The following is a 16,202-nucleotide window of genomic DNA, read 5'->3' as shown; positions in this document are numbered from 1 at the left end:
AGGTCAATAGACAATCAGGCACTGGAATAAAATAATGAAAAGAGAGATACACAGCTCTTGCTCTGATGGAGCATAGTCTTCTAAGAATTATTATAGGGAATGCTGCCAACTCATCAGCATTTCCTCAAATAAATGTGTCTTCCTTTTTGAAAAATAGGTATATCTACTTAGAATATCTATGAGCATTACCATGTGGCCTGTCTTCTGTACTGTTTGTCACTTATAAAAATAGCATTAAAATAGGACTTTTATCTACAATCTACTTTCAAATGGTATATCCAAGAAAAAGAAAAAGTTGGCAAATCAGCCACCTTTTGGGTTATCAAGTTGAAAAATATATGAATGTTTATTGTGTTCATCTTGTCTGTAGGCTTCAATTTTAAGAAAGAAGGTCAGGGAGAAAAACATCAAGAAAGAATTATCTCACCAAGTGTAATTATTTAATACCATCTTAATTAAAAATAAATTCCTCAATTCGGGAAGTTTGAATATGGACTGGCTATTAGATACTAAGAAATTACTATAAATTTTCTTAGGTATAAAATATTATGGTTTTGTGAGAAATGCCCTTATTCTAAAGAGATGTATGTTGAAGCATTTGAAGGTTTTGTTTGTTTGAGACAGTCTCCTTCTGTCACCCAGGCTGTCTCAGCTCACTGCAACCTCTGCCTCCCAGGTTCAAGCGATTCTTCTGTCTCAGCCTTCCAAGTAGCTGGGATTACAGGTGCACGCCACCATGCCTGACTAATTTTTATATTTTTGGTAGAGATGGGGTTTCACCATGTTGGCCAGGTTGGTCTCGAACTTCTGACCTCAAGTGATCCACCCACTTTGACCTCCCAAAGTGGCATTTGAAGTATTTAGGGGCAAAATGTAATGAAGTCTGTAACTTAACTTCAGATCGCTGAGAAAAAAAAGGACTATTTGACTACATTAATGAAAAATACTTAAAGTGCCTTTCGAAAGTAACAATCCATACAGCCTTACAGAGAACCTCTCTGGCCTTATCCTCCATAGGAATAGGGTGTCAGAGGGCAACTATAAGCATTCTATCAAGTGATTTTGTATTAAGGAATAGTCTGGAAGAGGTAGGAAAAGTAGTATCATGATGCCATAGTGCCATAAATGTTATTTTCCCAGCGTTATAAATGTAATATTGTAAAATTGAGTTAAAGAGAAATCAGCATAGTCTGATCATTAAAAATACAGCATTAGAGATAAGATAAATTTTTCCCAATTTCTCTTAGTTTCTTGATGGAAGTATCTGTTCATATATTTCAGTTTACCTAAAGATATGAGACTGACATTTATTTCACAGATATTATGAGGCTTATGTTATATTTAAGCCATAGTTCTTAAATAAAAACTATCATACTTAACCACAGAGTATAAAGATAATATTGTCTACCTTTTTCCAAATGTGTAGACTTTATAGAGCTTTATTTTAAAAGGACTTTTTCTAGTCATGAAAAATGTTCATATTTATTTTCCCCCCCTTTTATTGATATATAATGATTTAGATATTTATAGGATACATGTGAGTGTTTGCTACATGCAAAGAATGTGTAATAATCAAGTCAGGGTAATTGGGATTTCTGTCACCTTGAGTGTTCATCATTTTTATGTCTTGGTATCACTTCAAACTCTCTCTTCTAGTTACCTTGAAATACACATAATATTGTTGCCAAGTACAGTCACCCTGGTCTGCTATTAAACATTAGAACTTATTTCATCTATCTAACTGTATGTATGTTTGTACCCATAACCAACCTCTCTTCATCCTTCCCAACCCCCCACTCCCATCTCTGGTATCTATTCTATTCTCTATGTTCATGAGATCAAGTTTTTTAGCTCTCATACATGAGTGAGAACATGCAGTATTTTTCTGTGCCTAGCTTACTTCACTTAACATAATGACCTTCAGTTCCATCCATTTAACTGCGTATGACATTATTTCCCTCTTATTTGAGGCTGAATTGTATTCCATTGGGTATATATATCACATTTCTTTTCGTCTGTTGATGGGAACTTAGATTGATTCCATATCTTTGCTATTGTGAATAGTGCTTCAATAAACATGCAAGTGCCAGGTGTCTGTTTGATATACAAATTTCTTTTCCTTTGGATAGATACCCAGTAGTGGGATTGCTAGATAATAAGGTAATTCTATTTTTAGTTTTTTGAGAAATCTCTATAATTTTTTTCCATAGTAGTTGTGCTTACTTACATTCCCACCAACAGTATATAAGAGTTCCCTTTTGTGAGTTGGCTTTCTTATATTTTTCAGATAGTGTTCAAGGAGGAGCTTTATTAACTCAGCACTTCTAACAATTTCCTAGGTACTTATAAGACATTTCCAAAGTCAAGTTAATGAGCTGCAGAGTAAACAAGAGTCTCTCGTAGTTTCTGAAGTTCGAGAAGAAATTCTACAGAAAGAGGTAAGAAATGGCCAAAATATTGGGCTAAAATAAGTTTTTCTTAGGCATTTCAATCATATTCATATTTATAAATTTTTTACCTAAATGTACAAATAGACATAACCTGAAGGTATCACATGTCAAGAAAATATTAGCAGCGTGCTTATGTAAAATCTGCTTTCCCCAGGTGAAGTTCAGATATTAAGTCATTAAGTTGTCTATGTTTTATTTGCTGTTGAGATTTTGTGGGTAGTGGGGAAAATGGGACGGGAGATGTTTGGGTTTTCTGTTTGTTTTCTTCAGGAGACAAAATTGAATAGTGAAGTCCATTTCTGTGTTAAGTACTGTCAGGGAGGAAAAATAATTTTTTCCTCAACACTCATGAGTTTTTAGTTGAGACAGACCCCATAACAAAAGGCAGATTAATAAGAGAAAAACAAGTTTATTAATATGTGCAGCACACAATGCAGGAGAAACCACAACACAAAGTAACTCAAAATGGTGGCTTAGAACTCTCCAAGTTGGTAGCTTTGAAGAGATTTGGATTAGAGATTGTGAGATCAGAGATTGGCAAAGGAAGAGGAAAACATAGATTGGAACAAGTGCAACTGAACAAATTTAAGTACATTGCCCCATATCAAATCATTGTCTTAGTGCTGAGAATAGGTCAATTCAATTAAGCAGTTGTGTCGCATTTCAGGAGATATTGCAGGTGAGCTCTCATCAAAGTTAGGCCTCTATATGGTGATTTAATAAGAGGCATTTCTATGGAAACAAAAGAAAAACAAAAGTTAATGGTAGGAGTAGTCTGTATACTAATTTCTGAATCTAAGAGCAGCTAGTCAAGAGTTCTAGATGTTGGGCTCAAAGCATTTTTTACAGTTTGAGTATGTCTAGTTATAAGACACGCAGCAATAGGCATGAAAATTGCCCGTATATTAGCTGTTGTGGTGACTCTCTGCAGTTTATATCAAGTCATTCAGCTTCAGCTTATTAAGATTTCAGGAAAAGGGCAGTTAAATGTTTTAGTGATTCCAAGCCAGGAGGGTAGGAGAAAAATTTGAAATACTAGTTTGGAGAATTATAGACAGAGATCTAGACCAGATTACATGTAAATAACAAAACCCCAGAGATAAAAAACAAGGCTAGAATCTGATATCTACAAGGGTGTGTTACAGTTTTCTAATGAAGCACAGTATTTTTCTCTCTGCAGTCACCCTCATTTCTATCAGAGATAATCACAATAAGACCAATGGCAAAAATAAGTCTAGTCTCATTAAACTTGGCTTGGTTATTTGCATAAAAAGTGCAGCAAGAATAGTGATTAATCATATAGGCTCTTTTATAAGTCTGTTTTGCTGGAACTTTTAATAAGGATTCTCAGATTGGCCCTTTATTGGCATCTCCAGGCTAGAAACGCATGCCAAAGGCTTGCCATCAGATTTTGCCTGCAATACCAATAGATCCAGGTAAATTCCTTTCTCTTCTAGAGATCCCCCAAATATCGTGAGGCTCCTGGGCTTGCCAGGAAGTGACATTTCTTACTCATCTATAAGGAAACCTCGTATGTAAGGTACCAAGCCAGTTTTTTCCAAGGGACTTTATTGGCGTCAGAAAGTCAATGTATTTTTTTAAGTTGTCCGATTATATCTGATTCCATGCACATTCTGAAATATGACATTCCAATCAAAGCCTTGATAGTATAACTGATGTTTCCAGTTGTGTTACAAAGAGAACAGATTCTTACTGAACTTATGCAAGTATTTATGTCCCTGTGAAAATAAGAATACTCAACTAATGGTTTCTGGAGAGATAGAGGAAAAAAAGATAAATATTTCAATTCTGTTTACAAAAGTATAATTTACCAAATTGCTCTAAGCTATGGATAGCTTAAGAGAAAAAGTTCTCTACAGAATATTAAAGAATCAGCAGTGTTTTAAACAGACAGTCCCTAAAAAGAATTCTTCATCAGTTTACTTAGTCCCATGTAATTATTGTTCTGCTTGATGTTGGGTTAGCACGTCTGTGAACCAATCAATCTTTTCATTAGAATTCTGAAAAATTCTTACCTGGCCAAATGGTATGATCTTGAAGTTATCAGAAGCCTGTATTTGTCAGAGTCCTTTCCATGAATCTTTCTGAAGAAAAACACTTTGTATTTATAGTTGCTTACAAAAGCTCTTAGGAAAGTAACAGTAAAACAATTAACTATCTGTGGATGACAAGACTTTAAACTAGCCATGGTTAAACATCTGATGAGAGTTCATTATAATGCACTTGATATGGAAATTTGGTTATTTTTGTGACAATACAACATTAAGATATTAACTAGCATTATTACTGATAACATCATACCAAGACATACCAGATTTTTAGGAATTGTATACAACTTCTGGAACATTTGTTAATAACATATCCATACAAAAATAACTCAAAGAAGATTAAACATTGTCTTTATTTGACAATGATTCCCGTACAATTTATCACGTCAAATAAGCCTAATTACTTTGACATCTCTATTTGTAAAAGGAGAAAGAACATTCTTTTGAGATTTTCCAGGGCCCTCTGGAACATCCCAAAGCTAGTTTGAGGTCAAAATAATTTATAATTTGATTTGAGGAAGTTGTCAAAAATATCAAAAAGTTTAAAACATTTGATTAAATAGGATCACAGGTCATTATGAAACAATACTTAGTTATCCAAAGTGATTATTAAAAGATTCTAAAGGCAAATACAGAAAGTCGCATAGTGAGAAAACTCAGTTTTCCTAAGTAATCAAAGAACTGATAGAGACCATAGGAAACACAGGAAGTTATTTTACTAAAACACAAAATCTTTGCTTTCTACATAAATTAACTTAAAGGTAAAGAAAATCTTTTATAATCTCTTATCAAGAGCAGACCGATGCTCCAAGAAAGCTTTGTTGTTTTAAGAGAGAAAACCAGTTTCTAGTTTTGTCCACTGTACTTTTGACATTAAGGCTCATTTTTAAAACTCTTATAATAAACATATTTTGTTTTAGACAGCTTAGACACACAAGATATTCATGCATTCTCACTTTCTCTTTCTCTCTCCTTCTGCAAGCTTCTACGTTCATTCATTTTTTTTGTTCTTCGTTCTCCTTTTTCATTCTAAAACAGTCTGTCATTCTACTTTAGTACAGATTTAATTATTTTTTCCCTTAACGAAAACACATCTTCATTCCTCATAACTTTGCTTACCAAAACTACATCTTATTTTCCTTGTATATTTTGCATACAAAGTTGTTTCCCTTATCTATAGTAGTTTTAAATATATGTATATTAGAACTTTTAATCCTTAGTAACATTAATTTCTTATGAAAACTACAAAGCAGCCATGACCTGTCATATACCAACATTTTGTAGATTAACATCATTTCATGACTTCTAGAAGCATATTTTTATAGTTCTCTTAATGTGACAATAAGAACAGGTGATTTGTTTCTCTGTAAAATTTAAGAAGCCAAGGTAGATAAGGTTATGTTCAGCAACATGAGTCTGTGAAACATAAGTTAATGTTTCAGTATATCTGGAAATGATCTAGATATTCAATGACTGTTTATTATTTAACTTAGCAAAACCCCAAGGATGTAAGCTATACTAAAGAGATTTGGGTAACTAATTTTTTTTTACAAACATAAAACATAGTAATTATTGAAGACTTTATAAATTTTATCCCACTAATATTTACTTAATGTACTTGTTATTAACAATTATGTTTGGATTGCTTATGAAAATTCATGAGCCATTAAACATCTAGTCATCATCTTATTTTACTGTTAACTATTTTTACAACACATGCAGGTTAGGCAAGCAGCACAAGAACTCAAAAGTTAAATACATGTTTTTCTTTTCCTGCTGTGCTTAATATACATGGAATAATGGATACTGTACTTCGACTTGCACGTTTGATTTGGGGATGAACTCCTAGGTCTTTAATTTTAAATAGCTAGCAGAGATACTTGTTTGATTAGTAAACCCAGGTAGCATAAGGGTTGTATGTCTGCATTATACTTACTGTTGACAACTCTGAAGTCATGCCTATTTTTATTAAATCAATAATGCTAAACTAATCATATCCCAGATTTACCTGAGACACATGAACTTGAAAACCATTTGGGTTAGTTTCTATACTTCTGAGAGTTTTTGGAATTCTTAATTTATGTAAGTGCTTCTTTTTCTGTAAGCCAATTAAATAGTGCTCTTTTATGAATTACTTTTGAAAATACCGTCCAAAGGTAGAAAAAAAATGTATACGTATATACACACACACATACACATAGATGTACATAAACATAGACAGATGCAGAGATCATATAGCTTTCATTTTAAAGTTTTAGCCATGAGACAGGCACAATAATATAAAACTCGCTAATTTGTAAAAGAATAGTTGAATGCAAATTGTGTATTTGGCAGATAGAATAAATTAAGGTTACCTGTTTAGCTGGCCAAACTTTTTACTGGTATTTCTGAGGAAGACTTAAAATTTTTCATTTGCCCTTTGCAGGTAATCTTATGGAGGGTATGGGTGAAATTTGGGGTAAAGGAGTTTTTATAGCAGTGTGTTTAAAAAAACAAAAACAAACTCTTCTCCCTCTGGGCTGCCTTTTTTTCTTTAGTCTCAAATGTATGTGGGGGTTGTTTTAGTTAACTCCTTGAAGGTTTAAATTTCAAAGACATGGTGAGATTCACATCTCTGAGAGACTGAGAAAGGACGGAAGTTTTCTCCAAGAAGGCATTTTAGGGCATATTTGCCTATTATGAAAGATCCAGGGTATTTTTTTTTTTCTTTTCCTTGAGCACAGGACAGTCTTAAGGAATATTTTAGTAATGGAGACCCAAAATATAAGAAGGCCTGGAGCTGAAGGAGTTGATGATGGAGCTCTGGAAAGTAGGTGGAGTGTAGGTACAGCAAAGCCAGCCTGGCTGCCAGTTCCCTGAGACAGTGTTCTGTTTATTTCCTGGTTGGCAGTATTTACACAAGTAACCTATACACCCCGGCCCTGGATATCAGGCTGGAGTACTTTCTGTAAATCTTTCAGAGGAAGGCAAGTTAGTAGGCAGCTGGGCATTTAAAAGATTTCCTGGGGAAGTTGGAGGAGTTTTAGGATTAAAGGAATTTGTTCAGAGGTTGAGACTGGATTTTGAGGAAAGAAGTTTAAGTCAGGGACCCAGAGATCGGAAGATCTTCTGGTAGATCAATATCAGGCAGTTGGGAGTAAAGGAGACTATAGGTAGGTGAGGAGGAATTTATAGCAGATGTAGATGTTAACGTTGGTCTTAAGTCTAGTCTGACTTTTGTTTGTTTGTTTGTTTTTTTAGACTAGACTTGACACTCTTTTATGCCCTCTTTTAAATTTTATTTTACCATAAGTACCAGTAAGACATTTGTTTTGAATGAATGCTTCTTTAAAATTGAAAAAAAATCATTTTTTGATATAAAAACTCAAATCTTTAAAGGTATACCCATTTTAATGTGATTCTAGATCAGGGGTCCCCAACCCTGGGCCACAAACCAGTACCAGTTCATGGCCTGTTAGGAACCGGGCCTCTCAGCAGATGAGCAGGGGGCGAGTGAGCATTACTGCCTGATCTCCGCCTCCTGTCACATCAGTGGCGGCATTAGATTCTCATAGGAGCGTGAACCCAATTGTGAACTGCACATGCAAGTGATCTAGGTTGTGGGCTTATATAAGAGAATCTAATGATAAATGTGATGAGCTTGAATCATCCCAAAACCATCCTCCCTCTTTCCGTGGAAGAATTGTCTTCCACAAAACCAGTCCCTGGTACCAAAAAGTCTGGGAACTGCTGCTCTAGACCAGTAAGCTATTTTTATGGTTTAAAACAAGTCAGCCAGGCAAGGTGACTCACGCCTGTAAATCCTAGCATTTTGGGAGACTGAGGTGAGAGGATCTCCCAAGGCCAGGAGTTTGAAACCAGCCTGGGCAATATGGCGAGACATCATCTCTATAAAAAATACAAAAATTAGCTTGTGCAGTAACATGCGCCTGTAGTCCCAGCTACTCAAGAGGTTGAGGTGAGAGGATTGGTTAAGCCCAGGAGTTCAAGGCTTCAGTGAGCTGATTGTGCCACTGTACCCCAGCCTGGGTGACAGAGCAAGACCCTGTCTCTACGAAAAACAAACAAAAAACCAAGAAGCCTTTTGTAGCTTAACCATGGTTGCCGGAGGCTTCCTCAAAAAAGTCTGCAAAAGATCAAATCTCCCTCGATATCCAAAGTTTCTCCCAAAGATAGCCTAAAAAATCAAAGACCTTCATTGCTCTGCAGACAGAAGAGTTGTGTGAAAATGGTGTTTCAAGCCTCCCACAGAGACACCTCCAGTCATAGACCTGCTAATCTGTGACACCACACAGGCACTGCTGGGATAGGACTCTCCCAGTATCAACCAAACAACAAAGTTTGAAACGCCAAAGGCTCCTAATGGACTGCCGTCTCTTATTAAGACAGACTCCCCTGAGCTGCATCAAACAAAGAGAACACCACTTGTCACTTGTGTCTTGGGTTCCCACCCTGTTCACCTGGCTGCCTGACACAAGCCAACGCTTGTGCCCCTGCACCTGGCAGAGACCAGAGACCAGTGTTCTCAGTGGTCATGAAAGCCAAGCTCTCAGGACATAAAACAAGATAAAAGGTGAACCTCATCCTTTCTTTTTCTTATTGGGGACCCACAGCAAGGTTTGTCTAAACAGACACCAGTCTGGTGAGAACCGTGAACACACCAGTCTGGTGAGAACCGTGAACACACCAGCCTGAGAGGGTGGCTGGAACAACAGGCTGATATGACCTATGTCTGTGTTCTGTCCTGTGATTCTCCTTCTCACAACAAATGATGCAAAAGACAATGGAAAACAATGACCTTTTCAAGGAGGCTAAAAATAATAACCAATAGGTAGCCAAAACCAAACCCACAAGAGTCACAAATTCAAAGAATTTTACAAATTTTTTTCTCCTACCAATCTGAATATGGAAAAGAAGGACCAGGAAAAATTTCAGCTTCCTTTCTTGACTGACTGCTATAGACAGATATCTGGGAGAGCTGAGTTTGGTAAGAATTCTTACCTTTTACCAGCTTCTGCCAGTTTTGCTAGGATTTCATCTGCAGGTTCCAGAGTGGATGGGGTATCCCAGAAAGTCCCATCTGCATTGCCAAAAACTGTCAGGAAGGAAAAATTTTTTTTCTCAACCCATGTGAGTTCCTGTTGGGACAGGCCACTGTAACAAAAGACAGATTAACAAGAGAAAAACAAATTTATTAATGTGCGCAGCACACATCACAGGAGAAACCTCATGAAAAGTAACTCAAAACAGTGGCTTAGAACTCTGGTTTACAAACCATCTTCAACAAAGAACAATCAATTTGTAGATAAAGAAAGGACAGAGGAAAGTCGTTTTTAGGCTACAAAGGTGGGAAACTGTGGGAATGTAAATATATGGTAGGAAACTCATGGAGTACTGCAGATTCCTCTGGTGCCATCTCTGGGCTAATAAGCATCTAGAGCCCTCTTCACTAAAGGAAAATTTATTTCCTACTTTTAGGCAGAAAAAGAGGAGGATAGAGAGCTTTTCTTCCATTTGATTCTAAGATCCATTTCATTCTAAAAAGTGTGAAAGGCCAGGAAAGCTGCACATCCCGTTCTTTGATGCATATATACCATTTATTGTTATTGAAGGATTTAAGTCTCATAGGCAAAATATAGAGCCAATTGTATTATGAAAAGATCAATGTAAAAACACTCTACAATTACGCAAGTGTCCGTTTTTAAAATCTTGTTCTAGTAGTTGAAAGGCTAGTTCAGCATTGTACATTCTTTTCAGTGTTTAAGATGTACATAAAACTTTGTTAACATAAGCACTAAGTTTACAGAACCTCAGAACTGAAGTAAAGTTTTTAGTGAAAGCAATAAAAGAAAGAATATGTACCTGTTTGCAAGATAATGAAGTCAGTTTTAGTTAACTTAATTGTTGTTAATTTAGCAATACAATGGTAAGACAGTTCTTACTTTAAGAATATCTAAAATACTTGAAAACAGAAGACGCAGCACATGATTTTTAAGCCTCACTACTAGAAAGCTAAGCACTCAGTGTCCTGAGTAAAGGTAATGACACCCTGCCTTTTAATTGGAATACCTACCTTTTAATATGGAGTTTATTTATAATGGCTGTATTCTGTGTAATTTTCTATATAATAGCTGTTTTGACAAGACTAGTTTGAGGACTCTCCTGACGTCCTGTGTATTATGAGGCATTTCCTCTCAGGCTGGTGGAAATATGAACTATTCCCACCTCTGTGTGAGCTCCAGGAAATGCTCAGGCTATTTCCACTGGCTTCAAAACTGCCTCCAGGCAATAAACTGGACAACTCTAGAGCTCACCTTATTCCCTTCTCCCAGAAATCACAGTCTGTAGTGCTGTTATCCAGTGTCTGAAAACAGTTGTTTCAAATATTTTGTGCTGTTTTCTAGTTATTTAAAGGAGGAGTCTCCCCTTGACTCCACATGACCACAAGTGAAGGTACACTATACATCGCCACAGATGAAAGCACACTATACATTTTAAACCATTGGTGAACTTTTGATTGCTTATGTGTTTTTAACATTTTATAGGCCATGAGATAACTGAGCAATGATTTATAAGTTTTCAGCATAAAGCAAAGATGATTCCCACTTAGTATATTAATTATAGAAATCTGAAAGGATGTTTCTAAACTCTTCATTATGTTTCATGCCTTTGTTACCTAAAATATTTTCAAGCACATCTTTTAAAATTATGTCTGCTGCAGTGGGGTGAAAATCTTATTAAGGATCCAGCACCTCTTCCGTTGATGCTAACTCAGGCATGTATTTTTCAAATCCTTGGGTTTTTTTAAGACTCTAGAGTTTTAATATTCTGGAGTCTTAATATTCTAGAGTTTTAATATTCTTTTGTGTTTTAATATTCATCATAGATTTTTCAATCTATTGTTCCACTTCTAATTGACTGCAAAAATCTTCAGTTCATTTATTTCTTCACACCCTGCAGTTGTAGAGAAAAGACATGAATCTTTACTCATGATCCCTACGGATAACTAAGGATTGATGCTATTATTGCTTATTTTCATTTTTTTTCTATTATTAGGATATACATTTTACTGATTACAGATTTTTTCATTTGTGGGATTTTTTTTTAATCTGCATATTTTATAAAAGATATAGAAAATATTTAAGACTTACCTCTAATAAGACCCCAGGGACTATTGTGGCCCACTCATAAGAATTATCAAAATTCTTACTGTAATTTGTCACAAATATTCTACAGCTAGCTGCTGTTGTTTTATGAACAGATAGTGGAATGATCATAGGGTTTATAAGATCTGGGTTTAAATTCTTGACTTGCCGTTATAAGGCTCGCTAGCATGTTCAAGTAAACATTTAGAGTCACACAACAACCATAAGGCCACACTTGGCATGCTGGATACGGGCCAGGAAACAGCAGGCTAGCAAGGCAGCATGACGCATTTCTCTTCAGTGCAAGTCATTCTCACAGCAGTTCATACAGTTGTCCAGGAGCTGTCCAAGTGACAACAAAGGTGCAAGGGAATAAGACTCATACCACCTGCCAGGTATGAGTCTTATTCCCTTGCTAGTTTAGATGCCCCATGCTCCACAAGAACCGATATCTCTTATACTAATCCTTGCGCGGTGGCTCCCACAACAACATGCTCAGTTACAAGAGTCAGCATGGTCAGGAGAGCCCAAAACTGTCTTCCTATGAAGTATTTCAGTTCATACAAAGTCCCCCAAGCCTAGGTGCCTGGTGTGTGGCCGATGGCCATTCTTTATCAAGGGGAGAACAGACACAGAAAAGTGATTGAACCCAAGGTCAGTTTCTCATGCAGAAGAAAAAAGTTATCTGTACATAGCCACTTCTAGTGTCTTTAAACTCTCTCAGCCTCAGTTTTTACAGCTATCAAGTTAAATAAGACCTTCATAGCATTTTTTTTCATTGATTTAATAAATACTTAGTGAGCAGATGTCAGTCCCTGTTATTTGCTTCTTAAGATATAGCAGTGAAACATCTGGAGTCCTTGCTGTCAAGGAACATTCTAACCAGTGGGACAGAAAAATAATCAAACAGATACATATAGCCTATAATGTCTCCCACTAACTGCCTTTGCTTCAGAACTGTGTCACATGCTGCTGCGGTTTGAATATCCCTGCCAAAACTTATGTTTAAATTTAGTTGATGTTAAAGCAGGAATGGGTTAGTTATCACAGGAGTGGGCTCATGATAGAAGAATAAGTTCAGTGGTTCTCATTCCCCTGTCTCATCACCTGCCTGCCCTTCTGTCATGGGTTAATGCAGCAAAAGGCCCTTCCCAGACGCCAGTGCCATGCATTTGGACTGTCCAGATGCCGAACTGTAAGCCAAATAAATGTCTGTGGTATTTGGTTATACCAGCAGAAAACAGACTAAGACATGTGCCCACCTCTAAACCAATCAATCACTGCCAAGAAAAACTGGACAGCTATAACTGATCAGTTGTTTTTGTCCAGTAGTTATCCAGTAAACTGACAGTAAAACTGATCAGAATTTACCCCAGCATCACATGAACACCTGAACAATATCAAGGCCTTGTCAGCAAAGAAAGCAGGAATGGCTGCTTAAGACACAGTGCCCAGTATCTCCTTCAGTGCTAACCTAATTAGAATCTAAACCCTCTAGATTAAGTAAGTACTCACAATTCCTCTAGCAAAGTGACCAGGAAGACTTATGCCAATAGTTACAAAGCACAAAGGCACATGACATGATTGAAAAGTACACAGATACAGTGTACCAGGCTCATTTTTTTGTTGTTTTTTTGAGACAGTCTTACTGTTGTCGCCCAGGCTAGAGTGCAGTGGCACAATCTCGGCTCACAGCAACCTCTGCCTCCCTCATTCAAGTGATTCTTATGTCTCAGCTTCCTGAGTAGCTGGGATTACAGGATTGTGCCATCACACCCGGCTAATTTTTGTGTTTTTAGTAGAGATGGAGTTTCACCATGTCGGCCAGGCTGGTCTGGAACCCCTGACCTCAAGTGATTCACCCGTCTCAGCCTCCCAAAGAGCTGGGATTACAGGCGTGAGCCACCACGACCAGCCCAGGCTTGTTTAAAGTAATAAAAATAGGAATAATTTTGTGGTTCAGTTTAAATTGAGATGTGTAGTTTCTAAGATTATCTACTCACCAACAAGTAAGAGAACAAAGACAAATGTCTTCTCTGGGAAGCAGTCTGTCTCTGGGCTATGCACAGATTGTTTGAACTCCAGCACCTGAGCCACCTCCTGCCAGCAGTCAGTGATATCTGTCTTCTCCAGTAAGAAAGCATCTTCACTCACCTTTAAGTGACGTCATCTGGGTGAATCACTCTTTTTTACTTTAGTAAAGTAATAAAAAGATAACAGAGTTTTATTCATTAAAGAATATATGCTTTTATGCTTTTTATTGATGCTATTTCTGTCCTTAGTTGAGCATGGATTCACTATGCATGTGTTTTTATACTATTAATACATAATAATTAGTATTAGCAATTAGAAGGTATAAAATCACAATAATCCCACTACCTAGTTATATTTTGCTCTATATCCTTCCAGATTTTTTTCTATTCATAAATAAAGAACTACAAATATTGTGGATATGGTTCTCATGTGTGTACATATGCAAATACATGTTTGTTCATGTATGTATGCATGCATATGATTTTCAAAGCATTTTTAACCTAACACTATATATGTGTGTGTGTGTGTGTGTGTGTGTGTGTGTGTGTGTATATATATGATCTTTTCATGACAGTATATATCTTTATTGGGACTTCTATTATACCATTTCAAAATAGAGGCATTATAATATAATTATTTATCAAAAGTTTAATCTGTGGGGGGGAGGCTGGCAAGATGGTCAAATAGGAACAGCTGTATTCTACAGGTCTCAGTGAGATCAACACAGAAGGAAAGTGATTTCTACATTTCCAACTGAGGTACCTGGCTCATCTCATTGGAACTGGTTAGACAGTGGGTGCAACCCACAGAGGGTGAGCCAAGGCAGGGTGGGGCGTTGCCTCATCCGGGAAGTGCAAGGGGTCGGGGAACTCCCTCCCCTAGCCAAGGGAAGCCATAAGGGACTGTGCCATGAGGAACGGTGCACTCCAGCCCAGTTACTATGCTTTTCCCAAGGTCTTCGCAATGCACACACCAGAAGATTCACTTGGGTGCCTACGCCACCAGGGCCCTGGGTTTCAAGCACAAAACTGGGCGGCCGTTTGGGCAGACACTGAGCTAGCTGCAGGAGTTTTTTTTCATACCACAGTGGCGCCTGGAATGCCAGCAAGACACCCCTGGAAAGAGGGTTGAAGCCAGGGAGCCAAGTGGACTAGCTCAGCAGATTCCCACCCCCACAGAGCCCAGCAAGCTAAGATCCACTGGCTTGAAATTCTCACTGCCAGCATAGCTGTCTGAAGTGACCTGGGACGCTCAAGCTTGGTGGGGGGAGTGGCATCCACCATTACTGAGGCTTGAGTAAGCAGTTTTCCCCTCATAGCATAAACAAAGCCTACAGGAAGTTCGAACTGGGCAGAGCCCACTGCAGCTTGGCAAAGCCGCCATAGCCGGAATGCCTCTCTAGATTCCTCCTCTCTGGGCAGGGCATCTCTTAAAGGCAGCAGCCCCAGTCAGGGTCTTATAGAAAAAAACCCCATCTGAAATGCAAGATGGCCAAAGAGGAACAGCTCCAGTCTACAGCTCCTAGCATGAGCGACTCATAAGATGGGTGATTTCTGAACTTCCAACTGAGGTACCGGGTTCATCTCACTGGGGCTTCTTGGACAGTGGGTGCAGCCCAAGGAGTGTGAGCCGAAGCAGGGCAGGGCATCACCTCACCCAGGAAGCGCAAGGGGTCTGGGAATTCCCTTTCCTAGCCAAGGGAAGCTGTGATAGACGGTACCTGGAAAATCGGGACACTCCCACCCTAATACTGTGCTTTTCCAATGGTCTTAGCAAACAGCACACCAGGACATTATATCCCGCGCCTGGCTCAGAGGGTCCCATGCCCACAGAGCCTTGCTCACTGCTAGCACAGCAGTCCGAGATTGAACTGCAAGGCAGCAGCGAGGCTGGGGGAGGGGCATCCACCGTTGCTGAGGCTTGAGTAGGTAAACAAAGTGGCCGGGAAGCTCAAACTGGGTGGAGCCCACCGCAACTCAAGGAGGCCGGCCTGCCTGCCTCTATAGACTCCACCTCTGGGGGCAGGGCATAGCCAAACAAAAGGCAGCAGAAACTTCTGCAGACTTAAACGTCCCTATCTGACAGCTTTGAAGAGAGTAGTGGTTCTCCCAGCATGGAGTTTGAGATCTGAGAACAGACAGACTGCCTCCTCAAGTGGGTCCCTGACACTTGAGTAGCCTAACTGGGAGACACCTCCCAATAGGGGCCGACTGACACCTCATACAGCCGGGTGCCCCTCTGAGACAAAGCTCCCAGAGGAAGGATCAGGCAGCAACATTTGCTGTTCTGCAATATTTGCTGTTCTGCAGCCTCTGCTGGTGATACCCAGGCAAACAGTGTCTGGAGTGGACCTCAAGCAAACTCCCAACAGACCTGCAGCTGAGGGTCCTGATGGTTAGAAGGAAAACTAACAAACATAAAGGACATACACACCAAAACCCCATATCTAGGTCACCATCATCAAAGACCAAAGGTAGATAAAACCACAAAGATGGGGAGAAAAC

At 38.4% G+C, this 16,202-nt stretch overlaps 2 protein-coding genes across 5 annotated transcripts in view; one reads left to right on the top strand and one right to left on the bottom strand.

Annotated features, from left to right (window-relative positions):
• CEP162 (centrosomal protein 162) overlaps positions 1-16,202 on the top strand; it is a 103,843-nt gene that overhangs the window by 78,922 nt on the left and 8,719 nt on the right. For all 4 annotated transcript variants that reach the window (XR_004672045.3, XM_063605401.1, XM_003816394.5 and 1 more), the window contains one exon: positions 2,340-2,438. Coding sequence is in view for 3 of the 4 variants with exons in the window: in XM_063605401.1 (XP_063461471.1) it covers positions 2,340-2,438 (99 nt within the window). In the remaining variant the exon portion in view is untranslated. The remainder of the gene's footprint in view (positions 1-2,339; positions 2,439-16,202) is intronic.
• The window catches only part of MRAP2 (melanocortin 2 receptor accessory protein 2), a 133,479-nt gene continuing 120,116 nt past the window's right edge, over positions 2,840-16,202 (bottom strand). Inside the window, exons 4-6 of the mRNA XM_014345413.4 lie at positions 9,521-9,673; positions 4,487-4,555; positions 2,840-3,182 (exon numbers count right to left, since the gene is read on the bottom strand). Of these exons, the coding sequence (XP_014200899.1) occupies positions 3,167-3,182; positions 4,487-4,555; positions 9,521-9,673 (238 nt within the window). The 3' untranslated portion in view covers positions 2,840-3,166. The remainder of the gene's footprint in view (positions 3,183-4,486; positions 4,556-9,520; positions 9,674-16,202) is intronic.

The sequence above is a fragment of the Pan paniscus genome, chromosome 5 (assembly GCF_029289425.2).
Source record: "Pan paniscus chromosome 5, NHGRI_mPanPan1-v2.0_pri, whole genome shotgun sequence".
Classification (NCBI taxonomy): domain Eukaryota; kingdom Metazoa; phylum Chordata; class Mammalia; order Primates; family Hominidae; genus Pan; species Pan paniscus.
The sequence above is the reverse complement of the archived record's forward strand: the minus strand, read 5'-3'. Positions and strand labels throughout refer to the sequence as shown.